Here is an 18,130-nt window from a genome sequence, read left to right as displayed (position 1 = left end):
CCTCTGAACACCAGGCAGCACGTCTTTTCTGTGCGGGTGACGGAGCAGTGGCACAGGCTGCCCCGAGAGGCTGTGGGGTCTCCTCCTTGGAGACCTTCAAAAGCCTCCTGAACGTGGCCCTGGGCAGCCTGCTCTGGGTGGCCCTGCTTGGGCAGGGCTTGGGCCTGGTGGGCTCCAGAGGGCCCTGCCAGCCTCAGCCACTCGGGGAGTGAGTGAGTGTGTGTGTGTGTGCGACTGTGAGTGTGTGTGTGAGATTCCCTGAGGCATTGCCCACCACTGCAGGCTGCAAGGCTTGAGCAGGAACGGGGATGAAGAAGCCTGCTATGTGCGCTGTAGGGCACAGGCAGCCTCCCGCAGACATGTGGGACCCCGTTTTGCCAGGAATTTTTAACCTGTATCTATAGCATCTGTACCGTTTCTGAGAAAAAAAAGAAACCGAAACCGTTTCAGAAGTTTACACTCTAAACTCGTAAGGACTTTTATTAACCACACGGCCGGGCTCAGCATTACACCTCAAAGTCAGAAAAAAAGCGATGAGCAACCGCGAGACGTGCTGCCGGCTGGGCACGGCCGGGCTGCCCGCGCCCCTGCACCTTGCTCCGGACCTGCGGGGAGGGAGGGAAGCGCCAGCCCCGTCCTTCACTCCCCGGCACGCGAGGCAGGACGAGGCGCACGCACGGCGACAGCGGCGACTTCCAGGCGCAGCCCGGACCGAGCGTCCCGCGGGCGGCTCCCGGGCGGCTTTCACAGCCCCGGCCCGACGGCCGCGGCCCCGGGGGAGCCCCGCGCAGGTGCCGGCGCCCCTCGGGTACCGTGCCGGCAGCTCCCGGCCCTGCCCTGCCCGGGCTTTGGCCGAGGGGAGGGGAAGGGGGAGCCGGGGCCGCCCCGGGGCCGCGCCTTCCGGGCCGGCGGGAGGCGGTGCCGCTCACCTGGGGCCGGCAGCGAGCGAGGCACCGAGCGAGGCACGGAGCCGCGGCCCCGCCGGGCGGCAGGGAGGGAGGTGAGCGCCGGGCGGCTCCGCTCCCGGCAGCCAGGGAGGGAGGCAGGGAGGGCGTCGGGGCCGGCGGAGGGCGAGGGGGGCCCGGGGGGAGCCGCCCCCGGCGGCCGGGGCGGGAGGCAGGGCGAGGACGGGCTGGCAGCGGGACGCCTGACGGCCCCCCTTTTGTTCCCCGCAGGGTGTTCGCCGTCCGCCGAGCCTCCCTCCCCGCCCCCGTCTCGCCCGCCCCGCCGGGCCCCTCTCGTCGGCGGGCGGCGGCAGAGCCGCCTCGGGGCGGGCGGCGGCGGAGGTGCAGCCGGGGCGCTGCCGCCACCACCACCGAGCCGACCCCGCCGGGAACATGGCGACCGGCGGCTACCGGGGCGCCGGGGGCAGCACCACGGACTTTCTGGAGGAGTGGAAAGCCAAGCGGGAGAAGATGCGGGCCAAGCAGGCGCCGCCGCCGCCGCCACCGGGGGCGGCTGCCGTGAGCGAGCCCAGACCCACGGGGGTCGCCGCCCCGGCCGAGCCCGGCGGCGGCAGCTGCCTGCCCCCCGCCGCCCCGCCGGACCGCCCGGCGCCCCCCGCCGGCGGGGCCCTCAACTGCCTGGGCCTGGGCCGGGCCGCCCCCGCCAAGGAGCCGCCGCCGCCGCCGCCGGGCCTCGCCGGGGGCCGGGGCGCTGAGCCCGCCGCCGCCTCCACCGCCGTGCCGGGCTCCCCCGAGGGCGAGGAGAAGCCGGCGGGCAAGGGCAAGGGCTCGGGGCCCAGCGCCAGGAAGGGGAAGGGGCAGATCGAGAAGAGGAAGCTGCGGGAGAAGCGCAGGTCGACAGGTGTGGTGAACATCCCGGCCGCCGAGGTGAGCGCGGGGCCCGCCGAGTCCACGCGGCCGGCCCCCATCCCCTCCCCTCATCCCTGATCCCTGCCCTGCGTTTCTTCCTTAAGCCGCTGCTGGGGCCGCTGGAAGTCCGAAGGGAGACGCGTGCCCTCTAACAGCGCCGTCAGAGCGAAGGAAAGCGGGTTTGTGGGCGCTGAGTAGATGTTCAGGTGTAAACAGCGCTCGGTTTGGAGCCCGAAAGAATTTCCTGCGCTGGAAAAAATGTGGTGGTTGAAAGAGCATTTTTTTTTCTTGAAGGCAGAGGAAGATATTTTTATCAGCCAACACCACTGTCCTCTGTGGTTTGCTACTAGTATAAAAATCTGGCATTGATTTATAATACTCCTAGAGGAATTCAGAAGAATGATAACTAGGTCTTTAGCTTTTTTCTTTTTTTTTTTTTCAGTTAATAAGAAAAGCCACAGGAAACTTTAAACAAAGCTGTGTTTTACTCTCCAATTTTGCATTAATGCTGATTATCTGTCTCTCCGTAGAAAGCATTTCTATTATCTGTTCTTCTGTTACAGATGGCTAAAATGGCAATAAAAAGTTCTCTTTCTAGAGCAGCAGGAGGAGAAGGAATCTTGTTTGCCATACCTGTAGTCATTAACACTTTCTTTTTGATACCATAAACGCGTTCAGAGCAGACACTTTCACACAGGACGGTATCAGAAGGCAGGGAATGCCTTTTAGGAGCTGTACAGGTCTTTTAGAATCGCATTTTTTAGGGGCTGGTCCTGCACTTGATCAGACTCTTGAACAGTCTCTACCTTGAGATAAAATGTTTTGGTGTCGGTCTTGAATATTACTGCTTTGGAAAGTAAGGGGCACAAGCAAGTTCTTTAATCCTCTGGTTTTAGAGCCTGCACCCCTCCTGGACTGCCTTTGGTTGGTTTTGTATGTTCCCCCCTCAGTCTGCCCCCGTGCTCCTGTATGGACTCTTAAAAAATGCCGTGCCTTTATTTCCCCAGGTAAGGTGGTGCCAGTTCAGTTAATACTGGCTTTGTACATTGCAGCAAGTGTTCATCGTAAAACATCTTACTTGAGGGGCCTCTGCCGTACCCCCTACCCACAGTCTTCCGCCACCCCCCCTCGAGGCTGGTGTTCTGCTTCTTTGAACTGGTTTTCTGAACTTGTGTTCTTGTGGCTTTTGGTGGTGTGGTTTGGGGTTTGCTGGTGGTTGGATTTCTTGTTTGTTTGTTGTTTTTTTTTTTTCTTTGTTTTAAATATTGCTCAAAATATTCTTTGCTTTCCAGGAACACACACTCCTTGCTCAGCAGCTGTTAGGTTCTTTGTCAATTTGCAACTGTAACCTGCTGCATTGCTAAGGGTGGTTTATTTATTACGGTTGAGGTATTTAGGTGTTGAGAAGCAAGCTCTCACCCATTCACATCCTGTTGAGGGCCTGCTCGTTTTTCTGAGTGTCACCATGTGCTGGCATTTCTTGCAACCCTCTCATCTTTGTACTGCTTCCTTCTGAAAGTAGCAATTAGCATCACCTTACCTTTCTAAGGTCAGATTTTTATAAATGCAGATAACTGTTGTACGAGGTGTTTCTGGGGAGACTTGTTGTAAAGCGATGCATTCTGGCTGGCATGTATTTATACAAAACTACTTCTTTCCAGCATTTCACATTTCTTAAATGTTTTTAATCATTACCACTTGCATTCCAAAGAATTATTTAACTAGGGAGCACTAGATCATTCCTGATGGTGGACAGCTTCAAAAACTGTGTCCAGTGTCAAATGTGAGTAACTACTTACTAATGAATGTTTTACAGAGTATTTACTTGTGCTGTCTTTCTGTTTATTCATGAGGAAATGCTTTAAAGCACTGATTCAATACGCTCAGCTTAAGTTCTCTTGACTCTCTGTGACTATGAAGCTGAACTCGGACCAAAGAAGGCTGCTGCTGTGTAGATGATGGCTTGTAGACTGAACTGGCTTGCTCTTACAACACTCCAGTTACTTGTCGTCCTCCTTTAGATGCTAGGCTTAGCTTCACTGTGCTGTGTGGTGATTTGGTAGTAGTATACACTGAATTTAATCACTCACACCATGCAGAGCTTCAAGTGCTGTGCTTTAGAACTGCTTTTTGGAAGATGTTCTTTTAGAGCCTTATTGGCTGTTCTGTTGTCTTAGCTTTCAAGGAAACAGTCTCTCTAGAACAGCATTGTTGTTGTATGATCAGCATGGCACTGCAACGGGGAATGGCGAGAAAGAGGAGATTCTGGTACTCTGAAATGAAACCAGGTAACTGGCTACAAAATGCACCTGCAGAAGATACATAATGCCCAGGAGCTTCTTGGCCCAAAAGAGAATATGAAAACAGTTTTCATCACCAAAGAAACAGGATGTAATTTCAGTTCTAATGCTGTTGGAAAATGTAGTATTATGAAGTGGTGGAATAAGGAAAGTTCGGGTTGTCTCGTTTATGTTGAAGTGGTCATGAAAAATGTTAGCAGATCGTTATTTGTTAATGATTAATTTCTTTTCTGTTCAATAGGAAGGGAATGGAGCTAGGTCTTAAACAGTACTGTCTTAAAAGTACAGTCTTAAAAGTATTTTGTATTTAAGTGATTGGAGGCCAGAAACCAAAGGGGAGGCCGTGGAAACGAATGGTGACAGGTTGGGTGTAGTGGCGAGGCTTTGTGTTTAGAGGCCGTCGTGGTGGAATTAAAGGTTGGTTTATATCTTCGCAGCACTAATGTTTATCTGGGTACAGATGCCTTTTGAAAATGGCTGCTGAAATGCTTGCAGCTTTGTTACTTTTCAGCGTTTTTAAAGTAGTGTCTTGATAGCGTGTTGAATCTTAGTCATTTAATTTCACTCTGAGTAGTGTTAAGCGCTGTGGGATTTGGGCTTTGTTGCCTTGCAACAGGTCGTGAAAGGTAACTAAGTTGTATCTAATTATCATCACTCCTTAAGTTTAGTTTATTTTTTTAAGTATTAAGCTTTCCAGCCCACCCCACAGCTATCTGTTAGAAAGCATTTTTTTGGTCTGTAGATACTCACTTGATGCAGGTGTTAAGTTTACTCATACCATTTCCCCACTTGGAGCTGTGCTCGCATCTGTCCAAGAAACACACAGAGTTCCTATCGTGCTACGCTGACGGTGCTCTGCGAAGACCCACAAGGATGATGAGAGCCGTGTTTCGTGTTGTTAAAGCAGTTCTCCTGTCCTGCTCCAAGCAAAACAAGCTGCGCTGGTGAAAGTGCAGCTTTACTTTTGTAACTGTTTACACTGGAGGATTCTGCTGGCAAAGCTGCGCTGGTAAGCTTTTTCTGAACCCCAACCAGCAGAATAACAGCAGTTGTCGTGGTTACCTTTTTAGAGAGGTATATGTAGAGTCTAAGTCTTGGTTGATCCAGGAGGGAGGATAGCTGGTTTTGCTGTAACGTGCTTATGGACAGAGTTTACATTTCACCTGACCAGCTGGAAGTCCTCTAAATTCACATGTGTTCTTCAGCTAATAACAGCGTGATGAATGATTTAAAAAGGTGTAAAGAACTCAGATCTGTGTATTTTGCACATGAAGCTGCCATACGCGAGACACAACAGTCTCCTGACCTTTCTGTGGAAAATCCTAATAGCCTAAAGGTAGCGTAACAGGTAAAAACGTGGGCTCTGCATAGGATGTGCAGCCAATCTGTCCATCCGTTGTCGTCTCACCAGCAGCCCGAAGGGTTTGCCTTCTTGCAACCATGCCGGTGGCCCGCTGCCTTTCTCCCTGGAAGGGACTGCGTGCGTGGTGCTTGGTGGGTGTCGTACTGAACGGCAGCGTTGCCAGCAGAGGGATGAGCTCTGCCTGTGGGGAAAGAAAGGGTTCCTGCTACCAGAAGCCAGCGTGCTGCGATGAGTAGCTGACAGAAGGCTGCTGCGTTCCAGTTGGAAAAACCTAAGGAAACTTTAAATGCCAAATGTGTCAAGCGTAGCAATTACCGTGTAAGTTGTGAAGCAACTGAAACCTTCTCTGAATGGCTGGAAACTCGAGAGAAGAGTGGAGCCCGGTGTTGGCGATTGGATTCTCTTGGGCGGAAGTCTCCCTTCAGCAGAGTCTTTCCCAGCAATTCCCTACCTGAGGACTAAGGTAACTGAAGGAGCAGTTCTAGCCTTCTCTTCCTGTTAATGGGAAAGCAGCTTTGCGTTGTCCAGCGACTCTGAGCGTTTTCTTCTAAAACAGCTTGCTTCTCTTTGCTTATGTTGGAAGACAAGTGTCTCAAAAAGAGATGTTCAAGAAAATCCTGGGAGGTTGAACAAAACCTATTTTTGACCACTGATACCCTTGCCATCGGTGCAGAGGTGTTAGTATTATGACAGAAGTTTAAAATATATTTATTTGTCCTGGATGACCTTTGACAGCATGTTAGGCCATCCTCCTGCTTGCTTTGTCAGTGAGCACATGTTTTTTACTACTTTCTATTTATGGTTCCTCCTTCAAGTGTGTCAGGGTAAAAGAAGTGATAGAAGCATTCTCAGGTTCTGATAAGGGATTTTATCACAATTACTTACATTCAGTCTGCTTCGTTGTTGATACCTTTGTGAATTCTCATTTTGACTTAGCCTCTGGGCAACCTATGCAAAGGGCATTTTCTTTTTCCACCTCTTTTCAGTACTTAAGCTTCTATTACTGCTTTTATTTTTTCTGCTTCTGTTGTTGTTTGTTTGTATATGTTCAAAGGCATGTTTTAATGCCCTGACACTTACATAGGTAAGCTTGTGTGCTCAGTTAAGTCACATCATAGATGCAGAAACCTGGGAGGTTTTCACTTCCAGTACCCTTGCAGCAGCTTCCAAGTCACTGCATGCACACCTTCCAAATCTATGGTGTCTAGGCACTAGATCAGCTCTGTTTTGGAACAAGGCTGGGCAGTCCAATAGTTTTCCAGCTGAAAATATACATGCAGATAGTGTAATTTCTCTTCAAGAGGTGATAGGGATAATTTCATCCTTGCTGTTTTCATAGACAGTCAGATTGCAGTCCAGTATCTACGGCTGGAATTTACAGCACTCAACCAGCAAATACTGACTCTTTTATGCATGTAGCTCTATCCAGTGCCAGTTCCTGCTGGAATAGGAAAGAGTGGTGGAAAAGAATCAGAACCCACCAATTTCCCCTCTGATTCTCTTGACTTTGCATTTATCTCGTAAGTGCAATTTTGGGAAGGTTGGTTTTTAAAATGATCTTTTAATAACGAGGTGCGTTTGGAAAACATTATTGTAGTTAGCTTTTTCACTCTCCTGTTTTTGGGATGAATCATTTGAAATGATACCGTTATTAGGTGGAAAATAAACACAGAGTAAGTAAAGTATTTCCTCCTCTATTGAGTACTGAATTGTACAGAAAGTAAGAAAAGTATTTAGCTTAGCTTGTAATTGGTGGTTGAAGGCTTCTTAATGTTCTGCCTTGCCAGTTACTGCCTTTTCTTGCCGGCCTGTCATATAGCCAGTTACCCTAAATAAGTGTAGATGTTGGTTGGCTGAAGATAAATATTCCTTTGTGTTGTTTTTAGGTTATTTCTCTAGTACTTAAGGGTGAAATGTTGTCTGTCCCATCATTGTTTGTTCCTAAAGCCTAATTATAAGACAAGATACATCTGGAGCAACAAAAATATAATTGTAGGGCGAAGAGAGGATACAGGCTCTCAGCTGTGCATTTGTCCTCTTCTGCCCTGAAATAAACATAGGAAGCATCTTGCTCTGCACTGTAAACGGGGTGACTTCAGCCTCACTGAAAATCACAGGCAGGGAAGCGTCGATGTGATCAATTACTGCACTGAAGTGAGCACGCTGCTAAGTATTACTAAAAATGACTTACCTGACAAATTTACAAATGCTTTAGGTATCTTTTCTGTAATAAGTAATTGCTCTGAAAACACACAATTGTTGTTTTGTAAAAAAATATCTTGATCTAACCTCGAATTGGAGATGCTTTGCTTTATTGATAGGTTGATGGTCTCCTACAAAGCAAAAAGAAGCTGCTTTTTCCTTGACTTTTGGCAACTAGTGGCTCGGACATAAATGCAAAAATAATAACTTCAAGTTCATTTCAAGAGATTTAGACTTGTATCCTAAATGTGAGCAATAAGATAATGAGGTTAGACTATAGCTGAAACCCCCCCTCATGACAAGAGACAAGTATGGACAACCTGTCTCGAGTCTGATCAGTAGATTTAATGTTGAGGTCTGTGTGAACAGCAGGTGTGCCTTCCGGCCTCTCCACCACTCCACCCCAGTTTGATACCGACCGCAAACCTGCTTGCAGTACCTTCCATCCCGTTGTTGAGGTTAATAGCCACGTTGTATGCTGTTGGCCCTGGTACCAACCCCTGAACTGGCTGCCAGCTCAAGGTCATAGTACTGCTCCCAGCCTTCTCAGCCCGAAGATGCAGCCAATTTTCCACCACCTACAGTACACTTATGGGGCCCACATTAAACCAGTTTGGCTTTAAGGATACTATTGGGAGCCCAGCTCAGAGGCCTTTCTTCACGCTATGTATTAGAAGGAAACTTTGAAGGTTTCTGGAATTGCTGGTGCAGAAAACCATTATATGAGAGCTGCTGACACTAATGCAGCTGAATTGTTACAATTGTCTGAGAGAAATTCCTTAGGATTTTCTCATTTCTTATTGGTAGTGGAAGTGCTGCACAATTTTTACTTTCCTTCTAGGGAGCAAGACTGAAAAAAAGGCAGTTTGAAAGATGGCAAGAGGTCAGTCTGTCCTGTTCTTTTACTTAATGTATTGTCTCAGGTACATGAAGCTACTAATACTTTGGAAGAGTAATATTTAAAAAGATTTACTTTGGAAAAACTTACGATAGTTTGATATTTAATTGTTTAAGGAACAATATTTTAATCCCCTAAAATTGAGAGTAGTCTAATGCAGCTATGCTGAATGATGAAAAATGAGTTGGTGTTTGGCTTCATTCCCAAGGAGGATCACCTTTGCTATCTTATCTCTCTTAAATATCTCAGTATTTAAAAGGGTATTCCAATGGTAATGGGATTAAATAGCAATCTCGAGTATTTGCATAGTGTTTTCTAAAGTAAGTTGTAATATTCATGTAGCTGTGGAGGAAATAATAGCTTAGTATTATAAGCAAATCATGAAGACTGCAACAATGAAAGGCTAAATGAGCACTCCAGAGTTCTGAAACCTCATTGTTTGCATTTGTCATGTTTTCAAAATCCCTTTGTGACTTTGGGGACCATGGTTCATCCCACATCTGAATATTTGGAGCTAATTGCTGAGAGGCTTATTTATTTAACACATTTAGAAGGAGATATCTGGAATAAATTAACTTACAATATATTTTGTATTTCATAAACTTAGAATTTTGAGTTCCTTTTATACTAGAAGGAACAAATTATAGATGATGCACGTTTTAGATTTGTATACTTTGACTACTTCTAGTGAAACTATGCTGATTGTAGTTTTTAATTTCCAAAGCTATAAGTAAATTAGTCTAAATGTATTTTTCTACTGTAGGTTCAGGAGACTGAAAAATATTGTGCCCCCCCAAAAAAGGTGGTGGTATTTTTAATAGAGTGAGAGACTTCTGTCTGAACTGAGAAGTGTGATTTGTTTGTGATTTATGGCTTCATAACTATATATATATATATATATTTGTAAGAACTATTTACGTGACTTTTTTCAGTACTTTTCATTAATTAAAAAAAAATACAACCCTTGTTCGACTGTGTTTCACAGATGTGACTTATGTGAGGATACAGAAGAGTGAAAACAATGAATGGATTTCAGCAGTCATTTATAAACCACCAGAAGTCTTGTGAATTATTTTGTTACTTCTCCAGTTATTATTTTCCTTTCCAGCAGCCTTTTCATGCTTTGAATGTACTACATCCCGGATGTGTTACTTTCAAAAGAAGCAAGCTAAAAAAAACAAACCAACAAACAGCTTCCAAAACAAATAACCCCTTACCTCCCATGCCAGACAAGCAAAAAAAGCCCACTGTAGCCCCCCACCCCTAAAGAAAATCCACCTCTTGACTATTATGCTCAGCAGACTGTCTTACCCTGTTCCAGTTTTGCTTTACGCAACTTGAATATTCATTCTTCTTCAATCTGAGTTTGAGCAGATCTTTTTTTGTGTCCCTTTATATTCTGACAGGATTTTTTTTTGATTATTTTTGTTTATTTTCTGTATACCCAGTAAGAGCTGGTGGGAAATGACCTCTGCTTGTCAAAAGGAATCTAAAACAATTCCCCTCCCATCTCTAAGTAAAATACAATAATATGAATTGATGCAAAATATTTGTTTGCACAAATGTAACATTTCTTACTTCATTGCATCTTTAAAATTTACATGTTTTCTAAATTCTCTTATAGCTCTAAGCGTAAAGGGGACTTATGGAAAGGTCACTGTTAAGTGCTCAGTTCCACACAGATTTGAGCTGATTCCTTAATATTATCTTCACAATATGTGGTTTGCATCCATTACATACATGTGAACATTTTATTGTGAATGTTTTTCTCTGCTATATTTCTTTTAAGTTGGAGTTCTATATTTAAAGACTCTTCAAGTGAAAGACCGTAGGTGGATGACTATTTCCCGTGCTTTACAAGGTCATGGGAAATTAAAATAAAAACCACAACCCCAGTGTTTTGTTTCGGGATTTTAATGTGTTTGATCTGCTTGCATGTTGCTTGGAAGGGCTTGATGGAATATTTAGGTCTCTCAATCCAGGCCTGCAAATGCCATACGCAGCTCTGTTGTGTAGTCTTAACCGTGTAATCCTCACGTCATTTTAAAAGTAACCTTTATTTTGCCTTATATAAGAACGTAATCCTGGTTGAAGGTACACTTCAAAAACAAAAACACAAACCACACCAAACAAAAATGCCTCAGTGAAACACAGTAACATGTCAACAGCACGCTTTGCCTATCTCAACACTCATCTGTCTTCAAACACAAACGTGGAGTGGGTATGTGCTAGGCACAGGCTTTGCACAGGAGCTGTTATGCAGTCCTTCATCAGCACTGATTTTCTTGATCTGAAGCCTCTGTACATAACATTTTGAACCTCTCTAAGTCAGAGAGTCTGTAGCAGCTGAGAGACTTGGAGGAGCATGGTTTGGGGCAGCACTGAGTGCTCTCTGTGTGTAGGCCTTGGATCTAAGCGTCACTGAGGTGGGAAGGAACCTCAGGAGGGCTTTAGCCTGACCTGGTTGCACAGGGCTTAATCCAGTCAGGTCTTGAAAACCTCCAAGGATGAAAAGGGCACAGCCTCTTTGGGCAGCCCTTCTAATATCTGACTGTCCTTGGGTTTTCTGTTCTGTTTGGTGAGGGCCTCTCTTGTTTCGATTTATATCTATTGCCTCTCATTCTCCTGCATGGGTCAAGCCTGGCTCTCTACTTGCTGGCTGCCTGAGATGGATGGAAAAAAAAGATGCTTTTTTATTTTTTTTCTTTGACAGGGCAACAACCTAGGCCTGCTTTACTCAGCAGCAGTAACAGGTGCTAATAGGATTTGAGGCACAGAGGCAGGATAGCCAGGCAGAATGATGGCAGTATTCAGATATGGAAAAGGTATTATGGAATAACTGCTGTTTAGCTCTATATACGGCAGCTAAGCCAAATTCATTGACCACCAGAGAAACCAGAACGATAGGCAGGAGCAACTGGGATTTCTCCTCTTTCACCATTCCTCTTCTCAGCCCTCTCTAACCTTTTTAATTGTTTTTGAAAATAAATGGAATCAAGGAAAGCTGTGCTTGTCCTACCCATCTGCTGCAGAAACTGGTGTGTATTTTATGAATTAAGCACCATGCAATATGTAGTTCAGTGTCTGTAAGAACATGGGTTCACATAAGTGACACCTACGGTCATCTGGACCAACCTCTTCCTGCCGCATGCCTATAAGGTTCATTTAATCACGTTGCAAAGCTCTAGCTTGATTCTTTCTCTCAGTACACTGTAAGAAAATAAGTCTACATATAGTTGGACTGGCAAAGGAGCCACACAGCTCAATGTTCTGCTCCTACAATGGCCATAAACAGACATGTAGTAAGGAAAAATAATGTGGAAATCTTATCACGTATTTCCTGTGAATTAATTTTCTAGCCTCTTGACAGTTTTCAGCTTGAATACCTTCAGCATCGGATGAAGGTTTTTAAGTACACAGAAATCCTCTTCCAAGTACTTTTCAGTCTTAACTTGAATGTATGTTAAATATTAGCATACAGTAAATCATTGGGTAAGGAGGTCCATGTTTCTAGCAACTTTTACTTATGATGAACCACCTTTTTATGATTATTATTTTGCCCCCCCCCAGCCCACAAAACCCAGCGTGGTATCTGTTAGCCTCATTTCATGATCCCTCCTCACTAGTTATTTCTGTGGCAAGGCTGTTGTAATGCTTAAGAGGCTTCCTATTTTTTGCTCCTTCATTGAGGAAGGTGATCCATCTGATGCTCTGCCAAAATTTTAGACTGGTTTAAGTCACTACGGAACTGTACCTAAAGATGAGTTTTTCTCTGCAGATCAGTTCACATGCACCCCATGTTTCCTTACAGACTTCTGCTTTTGCAAGTATTCCTCCCAAAAGATTTAGCAGTTTTTTGAGATACAGGACCTCACTCTCCTACCACTTGGATGAGAAGTTCAGGATCCTCATCATACAGGTTCTTGTACAGACTTCTCCAACCAGCTCCTTTATCAGAATTAGTCCTTCTGAAATAAGTATCTTATTAAAGACCTTCTTTAAAAAGGAAAGCTAATTATCTTGCTGGCTGTATCTGCTTGTGGTGGTTCAGTACAAAACTCTAATGTCCTCTTTGGTTACCAAAATACAACCTCTTATTGCTTTAGTAATTTGGATAAGAAGTCTGTGTACTAAAACATTTGGAAGTATTCAGGTTCTACCAGATAAACAGATTGACTTTTAAAATGTTGACATCTGTTTTCCTTGTATATTTTACCTTTTCATTTCTATGTTCTATTCTGGGGAGAGCAAGGGAAAATTGACCTGAGTGTTGCAGATTGCTGTTGGATTTTATTGTTTTGCTTGTATGTAAAAAAAAAAAAAAAATAATAATAAAATTGTGGAGTATAGAAACCGAGGCTCCTGTGTTTACAAATTGTGCGTGTATAAATGCTACATAAGAACCTAGTTCCTAATGATTGAAGTTGTAGCAAAATAAACAAATTAAATATTCATTCTTGAATGGGTCATTAATTTAAAATAGCCTCTTAATTGTTTACATAGTGCTTCTTGTCTTGTTTTACTGCCTTCTTCAAGCCAGCAGCACCAACGGAAACTAAGCTGACCTACATCTTTTATAGTTGGAAAGGGTGGAGAAGTTGTTGATATTGAATGCTATGGTAGGTGGTAGCAAATAAGAAATTTGATATTCGCAGTTTTTTCTTCCTTCTCTACAGTGTTTGGGTATGTATTTGCCCACCTAGGTCCTTTTTTCAGATTAATAACCAGAAAGCTGTTATGCTGAAGCTGAATTAATATTTTTCTTAACAAAGTAGTTTTTTCTTCCCCTTTTTTAGAACATTTGGTTTTCTGCCCAGAAATACGAAACTTTTTGATTTGATATGCTTTTCCTGTGTTTAAAAAGTAAATATATCCAATATATTCTTTTCAGCTGATGAAAAAAATGACCTTTATTGCACAGTTCAGGAGCTAATTGATGTTCTGGTAGCCCAAAGCAGATTATTAAACAGGCCTAACTTGGAGAAGCTCTTAAAACATCAGTATGCTGTGAGTAGTCATTTAGAAAGAGCTCTAAGGACACTAATTTAGTCTGATAAATTCTTCCAAGGTGCAATTTACAGTTCAGTTGATGATGTGAAGTATAATCTCAGTTTCTTCCATAAAAACACTTCTTTGTCTTTGCAGGTTAAATTAGGAATTACTTATTATTGATTGATTAAGCAATGCTTTGCCAGTCCAGAACTGTGCCAGTGCCTTATTAATCTTAGTTTTTAAAAATCTTTTAGATAGTTGTTTTGAGTTTGGCTACACATCTGCTTGTCGTCTGTGTCCCAGGGTGTCAATAAGAAGTTGGGATACAGGATGTGTATTTTTTTTTTCACTTGTGCTGATGTGGCTTATCAAATTCTGTGTAATAAATCCAGTCTGAAATAATGCCATGACCTCAATCTTCAGGCTCTTCGTGAAGCTGATACCTACCAGAGTTGCCTCTAGAACAGAAAGTCAAAAACGTGTCTTCCTCTTATTTTCTTAGGTGTTGAAGGCTTTTATGTAAACAGTCATGTAATTTCTTGCATACTTATGTTAAAAGTTTTCCGTGAAGTCTGTTTTGAATGAAGATCTGTACATTTTGGAACATGGGAGGTGGTATTGAACCTGGAAGTGCTTGGTCCTGCTGCGGATTGCTTTTTAGACTTGGCACTAAGCAGGTTGCTTAGCCTCTGTGGTTAGATCATCTGCTGTGCAGCCAGGGTTAGAGTTACCTTTTTCTCCTCTCTTATAAAAGCTCTTAGATCTGTATATGGAAAGGTGCTGTGTAAGTTGAACTACTACCTCCAAGATGAAAGGTTTAGTTTTTAATGTGTGTATGACATTGTCATTTCAATTAGACCAAAGCTACAGACATAAAAAAACTTATAGAATGTGCAGAGAGATTTTGCAGAGAAGTCCTTTGGGTCCATCCATTAAGAAAAAAAAAGTGAAGCTGTTGAATTGAGATGTTCTACACTAGCATTTGATGCCAAAAACCTCCTTAAAAAACAAACAAACAAAAAAAAAACCCACCACAACACATACCCATTTCTGATACAGAATGCTGTGTTGAGTTTAATGGGTGTTTGGCAATTTCATTATTAGTTTGCACACTTGTAATTTTTGTTCATGAAGTTTGAGCAGACCAAATGGCTTCTGATCTGGGGGAAGATGAGACAGAACCATCAGACAGTCAGACGCGATAAGGTGTTACACAACTGGATGTTGGGGAGGCTTGGGACAAGTATTGCTGAAAGTCTGACTGTAAGATGTGACATGAATGAGGCGTAGTCACGTTTCTTTCACAAAGTTATTAAATGCTCTTAGTAAATGCAGAAATGTGATAAATTGTCAGGTTTGGGAATCTACAGCTGGATGTTTAAGTAGCATGTATTTGATGTGCTAAGTACTCTAACAAAGCGTTCCAGTGAAGTGTACTGAGACTGGGCGTTTTGAGCATACTTGACAATTAAATCATATATAGGGGCCTGCATTCAGACATTTCTGGATAATGGCATAGCTAGAGTCCTAACATATCTGTGAAAGAATTTCCTATTCAGCCTATTTCTCTACTCTTTTCATTTGTTACTAATCAAAAGAATTGGGGAAAAAAAAAAGTCCTTAATCTCACTTAATGAACTCCTGTGGCTAGAAAGACAGAAACCCTCAAGGTAATTCTTCGTCAAAAGGGAGGTAAACTAAAAATGAAGAAAATTTATACAGTAAGTACACATAAACTTGTAATCTGATGAAGATGATGTGCAATGTAATTATCTTTCATGAAATACTGGCACCTCAGGCAGCTAACTTTTATAGCAAAATGTAGCACTTACTTTTAGCCAGAGGCAGAAACCCATTATCTGACAGTTTTCAGCCATTGTGTATAGTCTAAAACATAAATGGGTGTTTTAATATAATCCCACTTTGTGGGTTTGCTTCTTTCAATTAAAAAAAATTAGGCTCGTCAGATGTCAGATCAGTTTTTGTCAAACTTACCCAGAGGCTATTTGAACGCAGGTGTTGCTAAGCAGCTCAACACTAGAAACCACTTCTCATAGCATGTTACATTTTTTATAAGGTGAAAGGATGTTTGCAAATCAAAGCAGAAGAAATTAGAAATGGGTATGTTAATGTATTTTTGCATGCATGAAATGTTCCTTGCTACCACTCCACTACCCATTTGATTCTTCATGAATTTCTTTGTGTTCTGTTTATTTAGAAAGATTTGGAGGTTTATTTGTGTGTTTGTATGTTGTAAAGCTTTCAGCACTTGCTGTTAGCTGGCTCACAGAGACTGGAAACTGAGATCTGAAGCCTGAATTCTCGATGTGGTAAGCTTTCAGTTAATTGTCTGTTCCACTATGATAAGGGTAGAGATCCGTATGGCTTTTTATAAGCTGGTACAGTTTTTTAGTTTAGGTTGAGGATTGTTGTTCTGCTTTGAGATCCCACTTGGGTCGATCTGGGATCACTGTGACAGTGTGCATGCACTGCTGAACTTGGGGCTGCTAAATCTCACTGACCTAACCTGGCTCCATCTAGAAGCCCTGGGAAATGGGGATGTGGAAATGTGATGCAGTGGTGTTCAAGCAAACTCTCAGACCTTGGGATGCCAGCATTGCTTCCCACTTCCAAGAGTGTTTAGTGGGCTTGCCATTATGTTGCATAAATGTAACTAAGTTCTTAAATCAGGGCATATTTTTCATTGATTCATGTTGCTGAGGAAATAAGCCCTTCCACAAGCTTCATTTTGGAAGAAATGGTATTAGAAAGAATTGACTTTGTACCACTTTGGCAGAATAAAATGGTGAAGATTTATCTGAAAATGTGATTCTGTCCATTTGAAATATGCCAGTAAAAATCTTCAACTTTATATTTTAAAAAACTAGATGTATTGAAATTGTAGCAAATAACAAAGAAGGCTAAACTGAAGAGTAAATTCAAGATGTCATTATCTCTTAATACGTTACAGAACTTCAGCAGAGATCACAGCAGCATCTTTAAGAATGTTCTGACATTTAGCAAAAGTGGATGATGAGGACCGATAGGTAACTGTAGTATGAAAAATAAATGAAAATATACAGCTCCGGTCTTGCCAACATCAGTATTAAAATAACAACTTTAGGACATTAACACTGCAAATATATTCTTAAAAAGCAGGTAGTTTTTAGTCATCAACACAGAAGTAGACTAATGAAAGCACTAATGAAATCTGAGAGGAGTATCTGACAGGAGAATCGTGAAATGCATTTGCTAATTAGCCTTGCATTCATAGCAAAGACTGAAGTTTCTCCTCTTTAAATTAGGCTCAGTTCTCAGATGTCTCAAATATCATACAGGGATCTTCTAGTTAATGAAAGCTCAAAATACCTGTTGCTTATTTGACTTCTTTTGGATGATGCTGAAGGAAAGGGTGATTCTTCACCTAGACACAGTTACAGAAATTGCACAGGAGTAGCTTGTGTACCACCTTAAAGAGATTGCCATCAAAGATGCAGCCTTATATCTACACTTCAGCCTGGCCCGTGCTTTTCTGCCTCTCCTGATGTTCATAAACTATTTTTAAGACATGACGCTGGCTCATCTTACTAGATGCCTGGCTGTAAGAAGTGAGCTGAGAGGGAAAGGTACTGGTGGGGGAACCCAATGGGCCGAGTGTGGCCTGGTGGGGTGTGAAGCGGCCTGTCTGGGCTCAAAAGCCCAAGGGATTCGGTGGTAGGCCGCAGGTGTCTGTGCCGAGACAGGGACCTGCCTCTGAAATCTGCTCTGCACCTAGGCTGGGACCAAAATAAGTGCGGGTGGTTTGCTTGGGAAGGGTCTTGGCTTTGAGTCACCTGCAGGTGCAAGGAAGGGCACGTTTTCTCTGCTATAGGCAATTCTTCTGAAAAAAGGCTGTAAATAATACGTTCTGTCTGTTCCTTGATACAGGGGAAACTTGTTTTAAAAGAGTTTTTGTAGTTTACGTTGTAGTTACGGAAATCCGTACCTTAAAACAAATTGCTTTGAGAAGATTATACATTTTATAGCCAGTGTTTACGTGAGTCGGCAGCTGTCGGTAGAGATTGATTTGAAAAGTGCAACTGTAAGTGGAAGTTTCTTGAAAACAAAATTATTCACCTTATTTTTCACTTTTTACTTTTCAATGCTTAATTCAAATTGTAGGTGTCGCACATCATGTCTATAAGAGGACATTCTCTTAATCAGTTGTAACTGCGGGCTTTATTTAACAAGAAAAATCTCAAAATGGCATGTTCAGTCATGCTGTAACTGCGTGACAAACAAAATGCCTGAAGCCGCTAGAGATAACAGCAAACGAGGACTACCTCCTAGCAAAGAGACCCTGGCTCATTAAACAATCATGTTCATCCCTTGTCTTCCAGCCCTTTCTTTTCTTTCTTTCCTCAAAATTCTGGCACTGCAGTGCACCGGCACTAGCATGCACTAGTAATTAAAAGGAGAAAGGATGTGAAGCCTATATGCCCAAACAAGTTCACTTGAGGTAAAAATATGTAGAACTTCTCTCACTGATAGTTGAGAAGATTTAATTTGTAGTGAATCTTTT

At 43.2% G+C, this 18,130-nt stretch overlaps 1 protein-coding gene across 1 annotated transcript in view; it reads left to right on the top strand.

The window, feature by feature from the left end:
• Positions 1-453: 453 nt before the first annotated feature.
• Positions 454-18,130, top strand: part of PAWR (pro-apoptotic WT1 regulator) — an 85,940-nt gene continuing 68,263 nt past the window's right edge. The window contains exons 1-2 of the mRNA XM_083807496.1: positions 454-1,000; positions 1,176-1,832. Coding sequence (XP_083663622.1) covers positions 1,338-1,832 — 495 coding nt within the window. The 5' untranslated portion in view covers positions 454-1,000; positions 1,176-1,337. The remainder of the gene's footprint in view (positions 1,001-1,175; positions 1,833-18,130) is intronic.

The sequence above is a fragment of the Anser anser genome, assembly GCF_964211835.1.
Source record: "Anser anser genome assembly, chromosome: 1".
In the NCBI taxonomy this organism is placed as follows: Eukaryota; Metazoa; Chordata; class Aves; order Anseriformes; family Anatidae; genus Anser; species Anser anser.
Note: the sequence above shows the minus strand (reverse complement) of the source record. Positions and strands in the feature narration are given on the sequence as shown.